Genomic DNA, 20,785 nt, shown 5'->3' on the forward strand with positions numbered 1-20,785 from the left:
GGCATTTTCACACGAATTCCCTTAGAAGGATCCCAGATGTCTTCAGAGTTATTTACGGGATTGATTCCCCTAAATAATCTTATGGTTCGCTCTGGCATTCTCCTGACATTATTATACATAACAGCCTGCGAAATTATCTGCATAGCAATTTAGGCATCCTCTCCCGGAAACTAAGACTTCATGGTACAATTATTTTACTACTCAATAACTCTCACGTGGGGGGTTTGCTTTAATTATTCTCCATAATTCTTTTTAAGCGTTATCCTTCGGAAATTTATCAGCATTCTCTCAAAATTCCCTTTAAATTCCCATATGTATTCATTTGGATTTCATAGAAATATTCTGCTTCCATGATGACTATAATACAAGTGTCTGAACATTGGTCAATTCCATTCTGGATGCGACCAATTTCCTATCAGATGACAATCGAGGCATTTGTCTGATTGAAGCCAGTGTAGTATAAAGTTAACACAATATTCCAACTGTTCAAAGCTTCAAATACTAACATGAACCAAACCATATTGTTTTTCCCCCGACCAGGTACTCTGAACATGTAGCGGAACTGTTTTTTCTTCAGTCCGGTGGTACTATGATGGAATATCCTGTATGGAGAAAGAAGCCACATACGCCAGCATTTTTGAACTTTATGAGAACGTATAAGTTAGAACCATTATCATCCAATCTGGAAGAAGCAGGAGAAATACTTAAACAGGTTCGTTGTAGGTAAATCATCGTGCTACAGATCACTTACGGGCGCTTTCCATTTTACAGCAATCGAACCGATCGCTACCGTCATCGCTGTCGACCAGCGGCGGAAGCTCGTCGTCGAACCTACCCCAAGGAGCAGAAATTAAAATTCCAGGTGTAGGAGCGACGCCAGTAGCCGTGTCGACGCAATTACCAGCCGCAGTGGCTCAGCTGAGTCAGCAGGGTAAAGTCCTACCATTTGATTCTGTGCCTACTAACTCGATGCTTTTGCAGGTTTTGTTTGTTTCACTTGTGAAAACCCTTCGGTTTGTTTGACTGTTCATACATGCCACCAATCCATACCTCTATCACAACTCACGTTTATTTAAACATCTAATTTTTCAGTTTGCACACGACCACATTGTGTATGTCTGATTGAGTTGGTCCTTTTATCATTTCCACATGTTTATCCTGTAAATATACACTAAGCTCATCATTACCAAGCCTTATATTCGCAATCGGCCTTAACTTTAGCGCTTGATACATGGGACATTTCGGAAACCTGTAGGTCGAAGTTTACAAGATAAACATTTACACAAATAAAAACATCAATGAGTGACTACTTTAAATTGAATCCAATCGGTTTTAGAATTATTTCGTTACGGTTTTGAGTGAGGATAAGTTTTGAATTACCCCGGAATCACTTGTCTCCTTGTTCTTTCCGCATCTTTATACTTTTTCTCTTGGCTTCTGTCTCTTTTCTCCCTTGTGTACATGTAGGTCACATACCCGGAAGACCTCAGGGAGGTCGCCACGGGATGGTCTTTGGTCAGATTAGCGTACCATCTGTGGTAGGAAACCCCTCTGTACCTCTGGTGCCAGGTTCGCACCGTTCCACTCACTAAAAAAAAAAAAATCAAATAAACAAGACATATGTTTTGCTTTCATTGTTTCCTTTTTCAGTTTCACTAGCTGCTATTCTCAGTTTACTTTAACAAGCGCGTGTTTTAATTTCCATTGCTTTCTCAATATATGAATGTTTCTCGAGCGAATGATGATGCTTTTAATTTGGCATAGTAATGTTTCAGTTTCCACTTTCTGTTGTTTCTCAAAAGTCATACCATTTCCCATATTCAAATGTTTTATTTTTCTTGGTTCATGTCCATCGGTCATTTAGCACAAGTGCTATCATTGGTTTGTAGATAGTTCGAAACAGCAATAGAAAACTTGTATGGCTGACAGAAAAGCATGCAACATTCCAACTTCGACAAGAAGCATCGTGTGAACCCTATGTTTGCTTTATCGTACGGATTAGTTCTTTTAATGATGACTTTACTACTGATTGTTTCGTTTGCCTCGTTTTGAGGCAAAAGAAGCTTATTTTTAGGATGACTATCGAGGCATTTGTCTGATTTATAGTTTCCATATTCAATGTTGTACCTGGTCTGTGTATGCCGATTTGTTGATTGTTTGTATGTTTTCCTTGTTTCGTTACATTTTTTTAAGGCGGCACCCCCATTATTCCGGATCCGATCGGAATCGGAGCGACCACGACCATCGAAAAGCGGAAGCACGTCCCAGCAACTCCCGTTGCAGCGACGGCTTCATCAACGTTGGGAGTCTCTGCGTATGCCTCTGCATCAACCAGTGCAGTTCAGGTGGCAAGCGGTGGCTCTTCGGTGGCGTCCGGAAATGGTAACAGTGGAAACTCCAATGCCCAGCACAATGGAACTTCCTCAAACGCTGCAACCGGTGGCAACGGTCAAGATCATTATACCAACAAAGCCAAACAAGAGGTGTACGTGATGCAGCGGATACAGGAACTGCAGAAGGAGGGTCTATGGAGCGAGAGACGGCTTCCAAAACTACAGGAGCCTCAGCGGCCCAAGGCACACTGGGACTATCTGCTTGAGGAAATGGTTTGGTTGGCCGCAGATTTCGCCCAGGAACGAAAATGGAAGAAAGCTGCGGCCAAGAAATGTGCCCGCATGGTCCAGAAGCATTTCCTCGACAAGGCAATGGCTGCGCAGCGGGCCGAGAAGGCCCAAGAGCAGCAGCTAAAGCGTATAGCCGCCTTTGTTGCCAAGGAAATCAAGATCTTCTGGGGCAATGTGGAAAAGCTGGTTGAATACAAGCAACAAACCAAACTGGAAGAAAAGCGCAAGAAAGCTCTTGATCAGCAGCTCAGCTTCATCGTAGATCAAACAGAAAAATACTCTCAACAGCTAGTGGAAGGAATGAACAAACCCAAAGCGGTGCAGGATCGAAACACGAGCAAGGCAAACAGCTTGAGTTCAAGTCGTGTACCCTCACCTCAGCCGAAGCCGAATGCCTCCGATGATGAGTTCCAGCCCGATAGCGAAAATTCCGATGATGACGAAGAAACAATTGCCAAGGCGGAAGCGGAGGCAACCGGAACCAACGAAGAGGTGGCGGCTCTTCAGAAGGAATCCGAAATGGATCTCGATGACTTCCTGAAGCACCTGCCGAAGGATTACCTGGAGAACAGGGATAAGATTATTCTATCGGTGAGTAACTATTTGCCATTTCTAAAGAATCTGATTAAATGTCGCCAGCTCAGCTTCCATGATGACTCTATTACAAGTACCTGAACATTGATCAATTCCATTCTGGATGCAGTCGATTTCCTAACAGATGACAATCGAGGCATTTGCCTGATTGAAGCCATTGCGGTCCAAAACATCAGCTTTTCATATTATGTAAAAAAAACACGCCTTTTCATATTATAACACACTTTTCAGGAACCGGAGGAAAGCGACAAGGAAAGTGAAAGTAATGATAAGGACTTTTCGGCAGCCGAGAACAGCACTGATGATGAGGGTACTATTATGGAGCAGGAAAAACAGGAAAAGAATCAGAATCATAAGCAGGAAATCGATGAACTGAATGTAAGTCTTATTTGACTGCTAGCAAAATATTATAGGTAATCCAAGTTTCTCCCCTCTTTACAGGCTGAAAACGAAATGAGTATAGAGGAGCTGATGGCAAAGTATAACCGGCCACCGCCCAAGGTGGACGAAAAGATGGAAGTCGACTCGGACGATGGCAAGAGTGAATCGGAAGCCGAATCTGAACCATCGGAGGAGGACTCTGATGACGAAGAATTATCTCCATCCGACGAAGATATGGACGAGCAGCAGGAAAACGACGAGGACGAGGACATTGGTCTGAAGAACCTACTCGACGATGAAATGGCCGGCAAAAGTCAGAGCGAAAAGGATGAAATTCTGAACGATGCCGCCGCCATCGCCGAAAGTATTCAGCCAAAAGGCAATACCCTCTCGTCGACTAGTGTTGTGACACCAATTCCATTCCTGCTGAAGCACACTCTGCGGGAGTACCAGCACATTGGGCTCGATTGGTTGGTGACTATGCACGATCGTAAGCTGAATGGAATCCTGGCGGATGAAATGGGTCTGGGTAAAACCATCCAAACCATCTCGCTGTTGGCCCATTTGGCATGCATGAGGGGTAACTGGGGACCTCACTTGATCATCGTTCCGTCGTCTGTGATGCTGAACTGGGAGATGGAGTTCAAGAAGTGGTGCCCCGGATTCAAAATACTCACATATTATGGATCCCAAAAGGAGCGTAAACTCAAGAGGACGGGTTGGACTAAGGTGAACGCATTCCATGTGTGCATAACATCATACAAGTTGGTGATCCAGGATCATCAGAGTTTTCGACGGAAAAAGTGGAAATACCTTATCCTGGACGAGGCACAAAACATCAAAAATTTCAAGTCACAACGGTGGCAACTGCTGTTGAATTTTCAAACAGAACAGTGAGTATGATAAGTGTAACTGAAAACGGAGATCACCCCCCCCCCCCCAACCCCTTCTTTTCTTTATGATGATATTCTACTAAACGCACTGATCGGCATCGAGAGTCTGTTTTAGAATTTCGAAGCTGTTCATCAGATGACAATCGAGGCATTTGTCTGATTTTTATTTTTATCTGAACGAATTTATCTTCCAATACTCCATTGTGAACCAAATTAGCTAATTTTTGCTCGTTTCTCCATGACAGACGCCTTCTGCTAACGGGAACGCCCCTGCAGAACAACCTGATGGAACTGTGGTCGTTGATGCACTTCCTGATGCCACACGTTTTCCAATCCCATCGGGAGTTTAAGGAATGGTTCTCCAATCCGATGACGGGAATGATTGAAGGCAACTCGGAGTACAACGAGACGATAATCAAACGCCTTCATAAGGTCTGTAACCTGTACGTAATGTAGTATTATGATTATTTTTTCCACGTTTTATTTGTTTTCGTCGTCGTGTCCAAGTTTCTAAAGGGATCATTTCATTCGTGGTGAAGTAGGGTTCTTTTTTTGGGCGAAGCTGCATTTTTATCAAGACTGTCTGGTTGATTTTGAAATTTGAGTGTCTTCCGTGCCTTGATAACAACGTAGCAGTCGGCTTTGGTGTGTTTTGCATTACGTTTTATGTTTATATTTTATTTTCGCAGTCTGTATACCGTTCCGATACCCGTTAATTTATTGTTCTCTTCATTTTGATTTTATTCATTCTTTGGGTATGTTGGATCAATAATCATAATGTTGGAGATTACGTCTATTAGAAGAAAAGCCCGAAACTACAGATTTGTAATGAGAATTCTGCTTCAATTTAATTTCAGGTTCTACGACCGTTCCTCTTGCGTCGGTTGAAATCGGAGGTCGAGAAACAAATGCCAAAGAAATACGAACATGTGGTCATGTGCCGGTTGTCCAAAAGGCAACGGTTTTTGTACGACGATTTCATGAGTCGTTCAAAGTACGTACATTGAGATTAAGTTCCGTATTACTGGTTTAAATAACGCGATTATTTTCGTTTCAGAACGCGGGAAACGCTTGCCTCAGGCAATTTGTTAAGCGTGATCAACGTACTGATGCAACTCCGGAAGGTTTGCAACCACCCCAACATGTTCGAGGAACGTCCAACCATTTCGCCATTTCGAATGGAAGGGATCAACTTCCGAACAGCTTCGCTCGTATACAATATGTTTAATTACGATCCATTCACGGTATGTTATTTTTTTTGTCCGTTGATCAAAAGGGTGCAAAACCTTCAATGTCGTTCTTTTCGTTGCACAGCAAGTAGACCTGTCTTCCCTGAATCTGGTGTTGGTGAAGTTGGAACTGTTCCTATCCGCATACGTCGCTTACCGCTCGCAACGGTTATGCATGCCGAAGCGGTTGATTGAGGAAATCGATTCAACACCGGAACCACCACCACGATGTCCTACGGGTAGACTGAAGCTGCATGTCCGGGTGCCAAATTTGCGTGTTCAGGAAACAATCATCAGCAGAAATAGTACTGGAGTTCGAGTTGGAACCAGTCCAGCCATGAAGACTGAAGGAACGCGTTATGTTCCGCTTGTAAATTCTTCGCTAGTAGATAGGAAACCTTTGATCGAAGAGATCAATCCGCAACCGGCGGCAACGGTAACAGCGATTCCGCTCGACGATCCACAATCGTCGGCTGTAAATCTACGTAAACGATGTGATATGATTAGTGGTAGCAGTAGTAGCATTAGCAATAGTAGTACTCCTAGTAATAGGTTCAGTGCTGGGCACGTAGCGCAAATTGTGCAAACTTCCGCTGGAAGGCAGTTGATTCTAACGCCGAGTAGTAGCACCTCAACTACGCTTATGACCACCAGTGGACAACGTCTAACAGTGGTCAATCGTATAAGTACTCCCTCTGCAGTAAATGTCGTTGGAAGCGTCACGCAAACCAAGGTGGCAGCCAGCAGCAACCAAAATGTTCCTTCGACGGCAAGTCCAATCTCATCAACACTAGCTACTTCAATAGTTCAACAACTTAGGCATCATTCCTATTCTACTTCCGCCGCCAACTTGACACAGGAAGAGTTGGAGCAAAAAATACGCACCGAATTTTACCTGGCCAGTGTGGACGAGTCGCGCAAAGAACGAAGAAGTCAAATCCTAGAGCTACTGGGACGGATGAACCAGAAGCGATGTGATGCCGTTCCAATGTATGGCGAAGATCTACGTGAATCCGTGGCTGAAGCATTAAATGAAGGTTTCGCGGACGTGGATGCGGTTCCAATTATCTCCGTAGGACCCTATTACTGTCAGAAAGTGTGGCGCAATGGCAGTTGGAGTCTGGCAAAGGCCATCAAATCCATCGAACAGCGAGCGGAAGAATTTCGATCGGTGTTCAACAATTTTGTCATCTACGTACCTGCAGTTTGTGCTCCGGCACCAAGTATCCATGTATCACATCCCTATCCTTCCCGGACAAATGAGGAACAAGATACGGATGAAGCAATCCAGGAAAGGTTGAAACCCGCGCTGAAGATCCTACATCCGATTATATCGGCAATGAGTACACAGGTGAGTGAGGTCTAAACTTCTTTCAAAAGTAGCTCACACTCGACACATTGACGCGCAGCAATATTGTGAGCGTTTGAGCTGATCGAGGATCTGTAATATCAATACTAATTAAGGCGCGACTTGAAGCAATGTTGCGGGGCAAGCTTATTGAACCATAGTGCTGCGCGTCAATTAATCGTAATGTGTACTAACTTTTCAGTTGGCTCTTAAAATCGATTGTTTCGAAGCTCTTCTTTGTTACGATTTTTGCAATAGAGCCAGAATAAACCCCAAGCATTGACCATCCAGCGGACTTTTGCGTCTATCGCGATAGGCCTCTAGAACCTTGCTACACTCTCTCAGGGCATCATTTTAGTGGCTAATTTCACGTTTGTTAGAAATTGGCTTTTGTTGTGATGCAACACGCACGACACTAATTTGACTCAATACTAATGTTCCTAATATTGTTTTCCAGTTCCCGGATCCCCGTCTTATCCAGTACGACTGCGGAAAGCTTCAGACTTTGGACCGACTGATGAAGCAGCTCAAGTATGGTGGTCATCGGGTGTTGATATTTACCCAAATGACGCGTATGTTGGATGTGTTGGAAGCATTCCTCAACTACCACGGCCACATATATCTGCGTTTGGATGGCACGACCAAAGTCGAACAGCGGCAACTGTTGATGGAAAGATTCAACGGCGACAAGCGAGTTTTTGCTTTCATTCTCTCCACGCGGTCCGGTGGCGTTGGTATTAATCTCACCGGGGCGGATACTGTGATATTCTACGATTCCGATTGGAATCCTACCATGGACGCGCAGGCACAAGATCGTTGCCATCGGATCGGTCAGACTAGAGATGTCCATATCTATCGGCTGGTCAGTGAAAAGACCATCGAGGAAAATATTCTCAAGAAAGCCAATCAGAAGAGGATGCTCGGAGACTTGGCCATCGAGGGTGGTAACTTTACGACTGCATACTTCAAGAGTTCAACTATCCAGGATCTCTTCACGGTGGATGTTGTGGAGGAGGATGCTTCGACACGGTTAGCGGAGGTCATCGACCGGGACCGAGAGCGCAAGGAAAGACTGCAGCAGAGTATGGAAGCTGGAACGAGCACCGCCACTATCACACCTCCAGGCGGCAGTGGTGGTACACTGGAGGAATCGAAATCCGCGATAAATGTATTCGAATCAGCCCTGGCAGCTGCCGAGGACGACCAAGATGTGCAGGCGGCCAAGTTCGCAAAGGCCGAAGCATCGGCCGATTTGGAAGAATTCGATGAAAACATTCCGATCGACCAGGAACAACAACCCAAAGAGAAGGAACCGGAAATGAGCAAGGCTGAGAAGGAAGTTCAAAATCTTATCAAACAGGTTGGTCTTTTGTTTGTTGTGATATTTTACTCTCCCCAAATTACCTACACATATTGTTTTATATTGCTGTTAACAATATGTATATTGAGTTTAAATACTCATTTTGGGAAAATTATTATCGACGATCCAGACCGCTTTTAGTTTGCTTAACGGTATATCTAAATGCTATCACAGTTCTCGGACACTTGATTTTGTAGCTGTTAGCTGAAAACAAGAAGTTGAACAACTAACACATTTTTCTCCTTCTTGCAGTTGAGTCCAATCGAACGATACGCGATGCGCTTCGTCGAGGACACCGAAGGTACGTGGACGGCATTACAGCTGAAGGCAGTTGAGGCGGAAATCGAGCAGCAGAAACGCGAGTGGGAGGCAAACCGGTTGGCCCAGTCCAAACGCGAAGAAGAAGCCGCTCGGCAGTTGGAAGTGGAGGAGAACGATCTTCTGACGTTCTCCCGGGAGGACGCAAGCAATCAGGTTAATAAATCTAGCTTTAACCGTAGTTCTAGTGGTGGAAAAGCCAACAATAATAACGTTAGTAAAGATGGAAGGAAGCTTATCCATAGAAGAGTCGCGATTGTTAAAAATTCACACAAAATGCTTCTCGGTAAACGTAAGGGATCAATATCATCAATAGCAGGGGAAGAAGACAAGAACACAGATAAGGCTAGAAATAGAGCAACGATGGCAGCGTTAGTTGGTAGGAAAACAAAGAAGATGAAACTAAGGCGACAAAGTGAATCTCCGGCAAGTAGTACAAGTAGGACAAAACGAGAAAGTGTTCGTAATAATAACGCTAGGCCGGTTAATTTGCGTAGAAAGCGGTTGAGGAAAAGCCCAGCAAAAAGAGGTACCGGGGGTAGTGAGTCTAGAGGAGATGACGAGGATGGTGAAAGTGAAACGGATAAAAGCAAAGATGTGGTGAAAGAAGTGAGACCCACGGAAGAGTTCGACAGTGAGTGCAGCTTAGATGTAATGATAGATTCGAATGATGCACCGGACTCGGATTCAAATCAGATGAATAACTACTATTCATCGCAGGATGAAGAATCCGGTAGCCAAAGCCAGGATGATGGCAGCAGCAATCATAAGGCGTTAAATGATTCCAAACAATCGGACAACGGTGCGGGTGAGGGTAGTAATAGTACTCCTCGAACGAGGTCTCGTGGCTCGGTGAAGATAAATCTATGGACGTTGGATGATAGCCCAATTCTTGCCATAAAGAGACCTAAAACCGGAGACAGCTCCAAGGGTAAAAAGAATGCGTCTGCTGAACAGCGCGACAGTAAAAGCGATACTCCAACGAACGATGAATCATCATCTGTTGTAGAAGATGAATCGACTAGTGCGGTCAATAACCACCATAATGTCACAACGGAAGATGAGAGCACGCTTGCTACGGAATTATCTACCACACACCCGCAAACCGACACCAGTGCCACCGCTTTGGTTGTAGATCCTGAAGTGTCGGAAACGATCAAGGAATTGAAGATTCTGGTCACCGATGTAAAACAGCTGAAACATGCCAAGGTGTTGGACGGGTTTGCCGCACCCCAGAGAACACCGTCTCCAAAGGCAAGAAAGTTTAAAAAGTCCCTGACGACGAAATCGGCTAACAATCGAACCCTAGATAGTTGGGTTTCTAAAACGCCAAAAGCTGCTACCATGGCTAACAGTGAGAATTCGGACTCAGTGGCAAGTGACAAATCGGTTACGCCTCTGCACGCTGGGCGCACAACTCGGGCGTCCGTTAAGGTTGATGGTGTAGTGACACATGAAAATGGCGAAACGTGAGCGGAATCTCCTCAGGGAACGAGGAGAAGGTGGCGTATGGAAAGAGAATGTACATAGTGATAGTGGTGATAGTTTTTGATGGAAGAAGAAATAATGCCGTGTTAATATGTTTATAAAGCCGCTAGATAGAAATGCACAGGGACTCATCAGTTATTTATTTGCAATTATATCTTAGACAGTCTCTCAGTTTAAATCATTAATTCAGTGTATACAGTTAGCTGCGCCGTATTATCATTATTGAGTAAGTTCATCTTTGTGTTCTTTTTAAATTTTAGATTTTTGCGTTTTAGGCAAGTTATTTTTTTGGTTTGGAATCAGCTCATGCAATTATAGTGCTCAAAATGTACTCACAAACTTCTAAACGGGCAAAACACCGAGCACACCGTTCGATGAGGATATGTAAACACAAGGAAAATGTTAAACAATGCCGAAGAAATAAGATTGTTTCGCGACCCTGTACCAAAATACTTGCATTGAAAACTGTTACAAGGCAGAATTAGTGTTTGACGTGTGTGAGGATCCAGACCAGGCCACTGTTACTGAACGTCAAAATCGCAAGGCTCGAGAAATGATGAGCTTCTACACGATGACTATGACTGTTGTAAGTTCGAGCGAACAATTCGGCACACCTACTATGGAGGAAATTCAATCTAGACAAACACAATCCTTGCCACAATCTGTACTAAACCAAGTTCCATTCCATTGTCTTCAGCTACTGCTAGAGGCAGGAAGCAATTACCTTTAGTACCTAAATGTATGGAGACTGGCAGTCCGAAGCCGCTAGCATTTGCCTTGATTCAGTTAGCCACACTCAGACCAACCGTAATCGTGCTTCACGGCTTTGAAAACATGAGAACCCAGATGAAGCGTTGACATTGCTACTCGGCCTAGGCGTGACTGACGAAGGCACAGTGAAATAAATTCTGATTAGGTGCCAGAACACGAAACGTAGCGCTGTACATATCGTACAAGCAATCTTTGCTGACCAAGAAAAGATGCTATCCAGTTCAAGGAACCATCATTATAACTGAAGCTGGAATGAAGATACAATTCCAATCGATGCTGGATCACCTTCGATCTCAAGAATTGAAAATTCTAAAGCTGCAAATCTTCACAGATGAAGCGCTACAGAATGCAACTCATGATCTAAAGCGTGGCTAGAACGGAACGGTAGATTTGAATATAAGCAATCGTCAGTAAACAAATGGTGGTTCGAAATAGGATGGAAGCCTCTTTGTTACGTCCATTGTTCCAATAAGAGCAATAATAAACGGAAAAATACTATTTCAAACTCTGCATCTTGGTATTGCCGACCATCGAACTTTCGACATGCTTAGGAGGTGATTGCGATGAAGTTAAATGAGAATAAACCTAAGAAATCTAATAATATTTAATGCAAGTGTTTCGGCACAGGGTTGCGTTAGTGAGATATGATGCATCTTTGAATGAAATTGATATAGGTACTGATGTTGTTGGTTGTTTTTTCCGAGGAACTTACGGAATCAGCATTAGTTAAAGAACAAATGACTAGGCGTCATTTAAACCAACAACTTGACGAGCGTACGAAAAACTGATGATGGTGCATTCATATCACTTTTGAGCACGGTACAACTGGGACTACCAGACGTGTTATTTTCGTCTGCTGGGAGGGAGACTACAACTCCTCTGGGCTGGAAGCAAAATTGTTCAAATTGTTTTTTTTTTTAACTGGGTTGGTGACGCTGCATTTCAATTTTTGTTTCTACAAGGGACTCTCAAAAAAGTGTATGATTCAGTGAAACTAACTAAGAATCAATCTGTGGAAAATAAAACAATAGGAGCTAAACAATTAAATATTAACTAGCAAATATGTACATGAATACCAATTCTAGCGTTGAACATCGATCAAAATCTAAAAGATTATTCTAGCCGTCTTGAATATCATTCACAAATTGTACTAAAAATAATCCAATTGAAAGCGCTAGGATGCTAGGCCAAAAAGCAGCAACATATAAGAATAATTGATAGAATAAACAATTCCTTGCTGAAAACTATAAAACAAACAAGTTATGTGGACTTTTCTTCAACTGTCATTCTGTCAAGCTCGGCTCAATTTATCGTCCTTGGTATTTGGTCGGTAAGGTCTGTATGTATCGGTGTTTTGGTGTCATTCAAAGAAAAGCAAACAAAATTAGAACCTAGAAAGCAGAAATCGAAAAAAAACGATATCCAAATCTAATTTACAATGAGAAAAAAAAAAATCAAAATCCAAATCTGTATTAGAGAAAAAGAGAGAAAAAATGGAAAATGCTGTTGTACGTAGAATGCTAATTTGCACCGAATCTGCAAACTGGAACTGACCAGTGCTCGGTCTGGCAATGGCAGAGGTTGATGGAAGCAACCATTTCTCAAACACCCACTAATGGCAACGACTTTTCTTGTTGGCACCAAAATATTTGTGTTGTGTAAAAGAGCGATAGGAACTCGAGATCAACATTTTCGTAACAGCCTTGCCATTCCGAACTGCCTCGGATGTAATAAATTGAAGCCGCTGCCGGATGGAGCCGCACAGTTATTAGGGTAGCAAATTAGCAGAGCCACACAAAAAAACAGCAAGGCGATAATTTATTTTGTTAATTTTTCTGTTCTCTGATGCCCATTCGGAAGTGGTGCTGCAATAGTGAATGTTGTTCTTCTCTTCTTGCTACACGAAGAATGGGCATCAGATAGTCCTAACCAAAAGGCAATTGATTGATAGCAATGAATTATGCTTTACGAAAATTAACAAAATAATTATCAAAGCCCTTTTCTCTTTTTCTCTTTTCTCTCTACTTATAGATTTGGATATCGGATAACACGATGGAAAAAATGCCGGTAAGTAGTAGATTGATTTGTTTTTAAATTAATTCTCTTGACCTGATTGTGCGTACCAGACCGAATATTGTTAGTAGTATTTCTAAAGACATTTTTTTTATGAACAATCTAGATGTGGTGCCCTCCGACACCGCCTCAAGATGACAATGACATCTACGTGGACCATGCGCTCGGTTTCCTGTACGAAGCGGACATTATTCCCGAATCACAGCTACCACCCGTGTACGTGAAAAAGGAATTCAAAAGAAGCCGCTCGGAGGCCGGTTTTTATTCGGATGGCCGCCGACCGGCCAAGATTAGGAAAGAAGATACATACTATGCCCCACGGTCCTTGTTCGATCGTCCATCACCGCAAATAGCGAAGTTACGGAAGGATTACAAACTCCAGCGCTACAAGGGCATTATTAAGCCCTTCCCGATGGCGGGTCTGAAGCCAGCCCTGCCTGTTAAGCAACTAGTCGAACCGGAAGGTATGCCTGAATGGATGATACATGAGGATATGGCCATGTTGAACGTGATCCAAAACCTACAAGGTTTGCCATTGAACCTGATGTTGGTATCTCCCGGACACACTCCCAACTGGGATCTGGTAGCCGATATCGTTAATCAAAGCTCCAGAACGTATCGTCTTCCGAAACAGTGCCGCTACCGGTACGAAGCGGTTATCATTCCTCGTGAGGAAGGAAAGCTGCTCGAAAGTCCAAAGAAGCAGAAAAAGAGCAAGAATCCCCTGAAACAGCCTCCTTCGAAGGGAATGCGAGCAATGCGAACTGCTCAGCTTTTCACTGGCGATGGAAACAGTTCGTTCATCAAGCTATCGCGAACCAAGTTTGAAAACATCAAGCTGGCCTTCAGCAAAAAGGCACCGCATGCCAAGCAAGTGACAGCCAACCCACAGTTGAAAAATCCGAAACATGCAGCAGTGCTGACCGAATACGGCATTACAAACTACGATACTCCACTGACACCGGTGGAGATTGCAACCCGTCGAGCGGAGAGAATCTCCAAGGAAAAGCAAAAGAGTGCCGTTATGATGCAGGGGCAGGAACAACAACAGCAGCAGCAGCAACTAGCTCAACAACAACAGCAGCAGCAACAACAGCACCAGCAGCAACAACAAGCACAACAGGTCCAGCAAGTACAGGTTCGAATTATCAAACAATATTTCAATCGTCGCAAGCAAATGTCCTGAACATAATTTTCTCGAAATTACTACCACATAGATTTGTTACGAAATTGCATTCCACGCGGGTCGTATTTCGCCTTTTAAATGATTTTTGTTTTCGAAGTTGCAGTTCATCTTGTCCCGACATCAAATAGGTACATACTTCCTTCCAGAAAATCATCTTCCGTATCAATAAAAACAACTACCTCAAACTATGGATTACAACTAAACATACGAAAACTGGTCATATAAATTGTGTAAAAAAATATGTTCAAGTCCCAGAAACTCGAGAATTTTCATCCGGGATTTTAGAATATTTGTTTAGTCCGAAATCTTTACAAATTTTAAAATCCAGGGTTTGAAAAAAATGTAAGCATCAAAGGGAATTATGAAACTTTTTCGAAATCTGGTTCTTCGAAAAACTTACCAATTATCAGCATTCAGAATATTTGTTTTGAGTCCCAGATCTTGAAAATGGTTCAAAGTCTCCGAATCATGGATGTTTTTTTATTTGTCTTAATTCCAGAATTTAGAAAGTTCACTTAAAAAGTGTTAAGTTTACTTAGAAAAAAAAAATCAATATAGGATTTCGAACGGTTTAGGCCCACCCGAGACAATATTCCAAGCACGGTTTTTTCTCAAGTTAATCGAGAAACTATCAAAAAGATGCTCTAAGACAGTCCCCCACATTCTGCGAGTCACACGACTCTCTCTCATCCGTTAGGTGACTCTCCATTTGATTTGCACGGAGAGTCACCTCATATAAGGTGACAATTGTCACCTCTCCGGTTACAGAGAGTCACATGACTCGCAGAATAAGGGAGAGTGCTGTTCAACCTTTCCCACATATATCCACATTAAACATAAGTAAAAAATGATTTCAATTATGTTGATGTCATCAAAAGTTATAGTGATGAGCGGGGGTGGGATTTTGGTAAGGGTACAAAGGGTGCATCCTTAAAAACAATAACAAAAAATAAGTACACAGAGGCAAAAAAATCTTAAGAATTCTATAAGACATGACTTATGAACCTGGGCAATATTATGAATTCCATAGGCATGAGTTACGCATCTACTTGGTCGATCCACCTTGCCCACTGCGCGCCTCTTCTTCTTGTTTATGTTAGGTCGCTTTCTAGAACCATTTTCATTGGGTCGTCGTGCGGCTTTCTTACGACGTGCCCAGCCCACCGCAGTCGCCTAATTTTTGCAATGTGGACGATGGATGGTTCTCCCAGCAGCTGGTGAAATTCGTGGTTCATTCGCCTCCTCCACGTTTCGTCATCCATCTGCACTCCACCGTAGATGGTACGCAACAACTTCCGTTCGAAAACACCAAGTTGGTCCTTCACGAGCATAGTCCAGGTCTCGTGGCCGTATAGGACCACCGGTCTAATCAGCGTCTTGTAGATAGTCAACTTCGTGCGGCGACGAATTTTAGGCACGATTTCCTGCCATAATGCGTTTTTGAATTTCTCTGTTGGTATCATTTTCGGCGGTGGATGGACTTCCTGAAGATCGTGCCACTCGTGTCTATCCCTGCTCTTCTGATGACACCTTCTAACGCTATGTTGAATAGCAGACACGAAAGTCCGTAGCCCTCCTTCGATATTCAAAGGGACTCGAGAGTGTCCCCGATACTCGAACAACGCACATCACTCGATCCATCGTCGTCTTGACCAATCACGTCAGTTTATCCGGAAATCCGTACTCGTGCATAATCTGCCATAGCTGATCTCGATCGTTTGTGTCGTATGCGGATTTGAAATCGACGAAGAAATGATGTATGAGCACGTTGTATTCGCGGCATTTCTGCAGAACCTGCCAAATGGCAAAAATTTGGTCCGTGGTAGCGCGGGCACTCATGAATCCCGCCTGGTATTGCCCCACGAACTCTCTTGCAAAAAGGTGACAGGCGGAGGCATAGAATTTGGGAGAGTACCTTGTAGGCGGCGCTCAGCAGTGTGATCGCACAGCTCGTTCGTAAGAAGGTTACCGTCCAAGTCCTTGCACATATCGGCTTACGGCACGTAGCCTTTGCGCGAACTATTAAGATTCTCGTAGAACTTCCGTGTGTCGTTAACGCGGTACAGATTTTCCATCGCTTCGCGATCTCGGTCTTCCTGCTGATACTTCTTCCTTCGGAAAACCGAGATTTGTCTGTTCTGCGCTTGTCTGTATCGCTCCACATTCAATCTCGTGCGGTGTTGCAGCATTCTCCTCTACTAACAGTTTGCATTCGCCGTCAAACCAGTCATTTCTTTGGTCCGCAGTACTACTTATGGCAGAACGGATGTCCCTTCAGCCATCTTCAAGAGTAGCTGCGCCAAGCTGCTCTTCCGTGGATAGTGCAACTCCCAGCTGCTGCGCGTAGTTCTTGGCAACTCCGGCGTCCCGTAGTTGCTCAATGTTGGGTCGCGGCGTTCGACTTCGACGGGTGTTATGCACCGTCGAGAGTTTTGAGCGCCTGCATACACTGCAATAAAAGTTCACTTAATATTCACCTGAAAAAGTACATAGATATTTTCCATCGTACTCTTCAGGTAAAAATTACGTGTTTTACGAATGAAAATCTGTTCCATGTGATTCATATAGAAATCAAGTGATTTTCACGTAAATTTTTATCGAACGTTCCGATGATCTACACATAGGTTTCACTTAATAGCTACGTGAATTTTAAAGTAAATGTAACTGGATTTTATAGTAATATTCAAGTGCAAAGGTGGTAGATTTAATTTTAATTTCGGTTTATTATTTTATTGAATTTATCATAAACAATGCATTCTAGTTCAAACAGCAAAAAAAAACACAATTCACTGATTTGCGATGTTGTTCAATTTCAGATAAAGTCCCTAAATTTAATTTATTTTTTATTAGATCACAATTCAACTCTATCTCATAGATTTTCATTTTCATTAATCATTTTCTGTATGAAATAGTAGGAACAGGAAATTAAGTATTGGTGTATTGACATCTTCAAATTTCGATTACAAACGTTTCTTTTTTTAACCTCCATTTGACTTCCGTTTGTCGAAATAAATCTTGAATCATATCGATTGAGATTATGAGGAGCTCAATCAATCCGATTCCGCATTCTGCAATTTAATTTAGGATTTAATAAATAAGGATTAAATTATTAATATTAAACTCACGCTTAGAAAACTTCAAGTAGACGATCTAGGTATTGTCCACATATTTGCTATTGTCGCCATATTGAACTTATGAATAAGCAAAGAGCACTAAAAAGAAATCTCATTCGTAAAACCTACGTGAATTTCACATAACTTTCACCAGTATGACACTTCAACTCGACCAGTCAATCCAGTTGAATTCATTACCATGCCATTGAATATTAAGTGTAGCAAGTAATTCGAACTGTATTATTATCTTTAGGAAGTTACCTGAATTTTCAGGTGAAATTTACGTTTCTCTTTGGTTCAGTGTACTGCAACTAGGTAGTGGTCCGAATCTATGTTCACACTGCGGTACGTGCGGACATTGATAATTTTTTTTTTTTCCTTTGGTTTGTTTTTTTCCGTCGATCTTGTTTTCCGTGCTGAGCACCAATGCTACCGACGTGCCAGGAAGGCAGCTCCCACACCTGGACCCTACCTATCGACCCATCAACTCATGAACCGGGGACCAACGGCTTTACTTCCCATCCGAAGGAAGGCGTGATCAGAGATATTATGCCTCAGAACATCCCGGCGGCGCCGACTGGGATTGAACCCAGGCCTGCTGGGGTGAGAGGTAATCACGCTTACCACTATACCACCGGCGCCGTTTGACATTGATAATGTCGGAGAAGAATTTCCCGTCGATTAGAACGTGATCGATTTGATTTTCTGTGTGTTGGTCAGGTGATCTCTAGGTGGCTTTGTGCAGGCTGTTTGGCCCGATTGCCGGTCTATACATTGCCTCCCGTCCTACCTGAAGGGTCTGCTACACTGCCCATAATCCCATATCAGTCCCATATGGAAAAAGTTGGCATTTAGGAAATGGCAGTTGAAGCTAAGAAGTGAATTATTCGATCATTTTGTCAAGTTAAAATCAGTTGCAATACAGCATGAACGATTTATTATATCAGTGAAAAATGTGACTATTTATAAAGTGGAACTGTAACTTGACCTCTGGACGATTGAATTTCAGGATGGGACTGATACTTTGATTGATGGGACAAACTGACTTGATGTTGTTTTCACATTTTTCATGATCAAAGTCCGTAGTTTTATTACATAATATGAAAGTAGATGCCAATTGATAGTGGAGAGTGTTGTTATCTTAAAATTAACGAAAATCCACATGGGACTGATATGCGATTATAGGCAGTACATTTTTGTGTATTATTGTGTTTTAAGTTTCATAAGCTAACGTATGAATTCAGTTTCATACGTCAAACTTATGATTTCCATAAAAAATTCTCTTGTCGAAATGTCATAACTGGTTTTTATTCAATTCTAACGTTACTTTGCTTCAGTGTATAATACTAATTTAAAAAATATGAATAACAAATGGGCTTTGAAAAAAACGAGTTAAACAAAAGGCCACAATACACGGTTCATGTGAGTTAATTCAACTACCACAACTTACCAACTCAACTAACTTAAAATTTCCGCACCGCAGAGCTACAGTCTGTGTTTTGATTGAAGGTGCACTAGAGAGAGCGCTCTCCCCAAGTAACCAACAAGGGCATGCTAAGGTTTATATTAGCCGCATATTAGCCTTATATTGCAAAAAGGCGAATTAGCGGGCTTGTTGGTTACTTAGGTCAACTGTACCTTCAGTGAAAACAATGAGTGTGGCTCTGCGGTGCGGAAATTTTGAATGTTGATAGGGATATTAGAATAACTATCTATTTTTAAGAAGGGTTAACTGAACATTCAATTGGATTCAACGTGAGCATTCAATATTAAAAAGTAATGAAAAAGTCCCAAAAGAGTGATCCATCCCTAGATGGGCGGAGGGGATAAATTCACCTATGTCAATTCGACCGAGAACCATTTCTGCGTGAGCCTTCTTGCATGGTTTAGACATCGACAAACCGACATGAATGACCATAGCAAAAACAAAAAAAAAAATCTGACCAAAGTACACTAATCAGTGTTCACTCGGCTGTCGACAAAAGCAGGCCACTCTCGATGTGTGCTACGCGATCGTCTGTTTACTCGGCAGCAACCATTGTGTGGTCCTCCTCATTGTTCTTCATCAGCAGTTCTTTCGGTCGATGCGTCGCCGACTTTGGAAAGCAACCGTTTCGTGATAAGTGTGTGAGTGCTGACCACGTTTTGCGTCCATTGCTGCAATGGACGCGCTCTGACCCTCGTTGGCGTACAACAAATTGCCATACAATGAAACTACTGGAAGCGGCTCCAGTTCTGATGGAGGAGGCTTTTTGGATAGCGGAAGATAAAGTGTTTATTGTGTTGTACCTTTTGACTATAGCTTTAAGATGTATTGTATAGTGACCAGGAATCCTCGGCTCTGTTAAGTTAATTCGGTTGAGCCTTATCAAATAAATTAATAAACAAAAAAAAAAAAAAAAAAAAAAAAGTACACTAATGACATCTGGTTCGCGGGAAATATTTAGCTAAACCATGAACCCGCATCCAAAAGTTATGAATTGGTTCGTGTCTGATCTATTCTGGACAAATTATGTTTTATCTAGATCAAACAATCCTATGATTTGGACAGTTCGGGTCACTGTACATTTAAATCGACCGTTTAAGATTTTCGGACATAAGTCAGAATTAAGTGTCATGTCGGTTTGTCGGTGGTTTAGGTGGGGCTCTCATACTCTCAACTTAGTTTTCTTTGAAGCACAGTTATTAAGTGAGAGGTTTCTATGCCAATCCAAGCACGCATTTGTAGGTATATTGTGAGTCATGCTTAATCGTCCTGGTTGTCCACGAAAGTCTAGAAAATAGCCTTAATTGACTAGGCTATCCTGAGACCCCGTTTTGCATTTCCCCGGAACTTTACAAATATCAGGATTTTGATTTCTTTAAGTCTGAGCTTTTGGTTTTCTTTGACGCATTCCTTATTTCTTTTAATTGTATTCTAAATACGTTTGATTCATTTTCCAGATGTCCGATTTTTAAGATCCGTGAACTTAAAAAAGTCTTCTGGGACTTGTATTTTTTTTGTATGTCTTGGAATTCAACATCAAGATCGTGGATTTACAAACATGTGTAAAATTCTGAATATTTATTATGTCTTAGAATCAAGAGGGGTGGCTTAAAGCTAGTCACTTCACAATCTTATGTCAGTAACAGGATAAACCTTTATTTCAAGAATTTGAGGTAAGTAAGCATCTCGTTTTAATATTTAAGGATGTTGGTGAAACTATTGTATTTTCTAAAAATATTCTCCTCGGTCACCACTGATAGGATAAAGATGGTTTTGGCAATACATTACCTAATCAGGGTGGTCACTCAACCGGGAGAACCGGGAATCGAAACCAAGCGGGAAATATCCGGGAATTTGATCTTAAAATATGTTTGTATAGACAGTACTGGACAAAATAAATCATACACCCATATAATTTTTC

General features: G+C 42.4%; 2 protein-coding genes across 3 annotated transcripts in view; one reads left to right on the forward strand and one right to left on the reverse strand.

Annotated features, from left to right (window-relative positions):
• Positions 1-20,785, reverse strand: part of LOC135700616 (deoxyribonuclease TATDN1) — a 155,320-nt gene that overhangs the window by 31,922 nt on the left and 102,613 nt on the right. The gene's annotated exons all lie outside the window — the stretch shown is intronic.
• Positions 1-20,785, forward strand: part of dom (domino) — a 43,544-nt gene that overhangs the window by 14,490 nt on the left and 8,269 nt on the right. The window contains exons 4-17 of one of the 2 annotated variants that reach the window (XM_065221126.1): positions 541-712; positions 772-931; positions 1,468-1,569; positions 2,194-3,215; positions 3,450-3,596; positions 3,660-4,492; positions 4,738-4,924; positions 5,350-5,486; positions 5,550-5,736; positions 5,807-7,072; positions 7,527-8,429; positions 8,682-8,903; positions 13,038-13,073; positions 13,186-14,217. In XM_065221126.1, coding sequence (XP_065077198.1) covers positions 541-712; positions 772-931; positions 1,468-1,569; positions 2,194-3,215; positions 3,450-3,596; positions 3,660-4,492; positions 4,738-4,924; positions 5,350-5,486; positions 5,550-5,736; positions 5,807-7,072; positions 7,527-8,429; positions 8,682-8,903; positions 13,038-13,073; positions 13,186-14,217 — 6,406 coding nt within the window. The remainder of the gene's footprint in view (positions 1-540; positions 713-771; positions 932-1,467; positions 1,570-2,193; positions 3,216-3,449; positions 3,597-3,659; positions 4,493-4,737; positions 4,925-5,349; positions 5,487-5,549; positions 5,737-5,806; positions 7,073-7,526; positions 8,430-8,681; positions 8,904-13,037; positions 13,074-13,185; positions 14,218-20,785) is intronic. The other variant, XM_065221127.1, reaches the window with a different exon arrangement.

The sequence above is a fragment of the Ochlerotatus camptorhynchus genome, unplaced genomic scaffold (assembly GCF_037179485.1).
Source record: "Ochlerotatus camptorhynchus isolate MF236.1 unplaced genomic scaffold, CSIRO-AGI_Acam_v1.1 ptg000139l, whole genome shotgun sequence".
NCBI classification, from domain to species: domain Eukaryota; kingdom Metazoa; phylum Arthropoda; class Insecta; order Diptera; family Culicidae; genus Ochlerotatus; species Ochlerotatus camptorhynchus.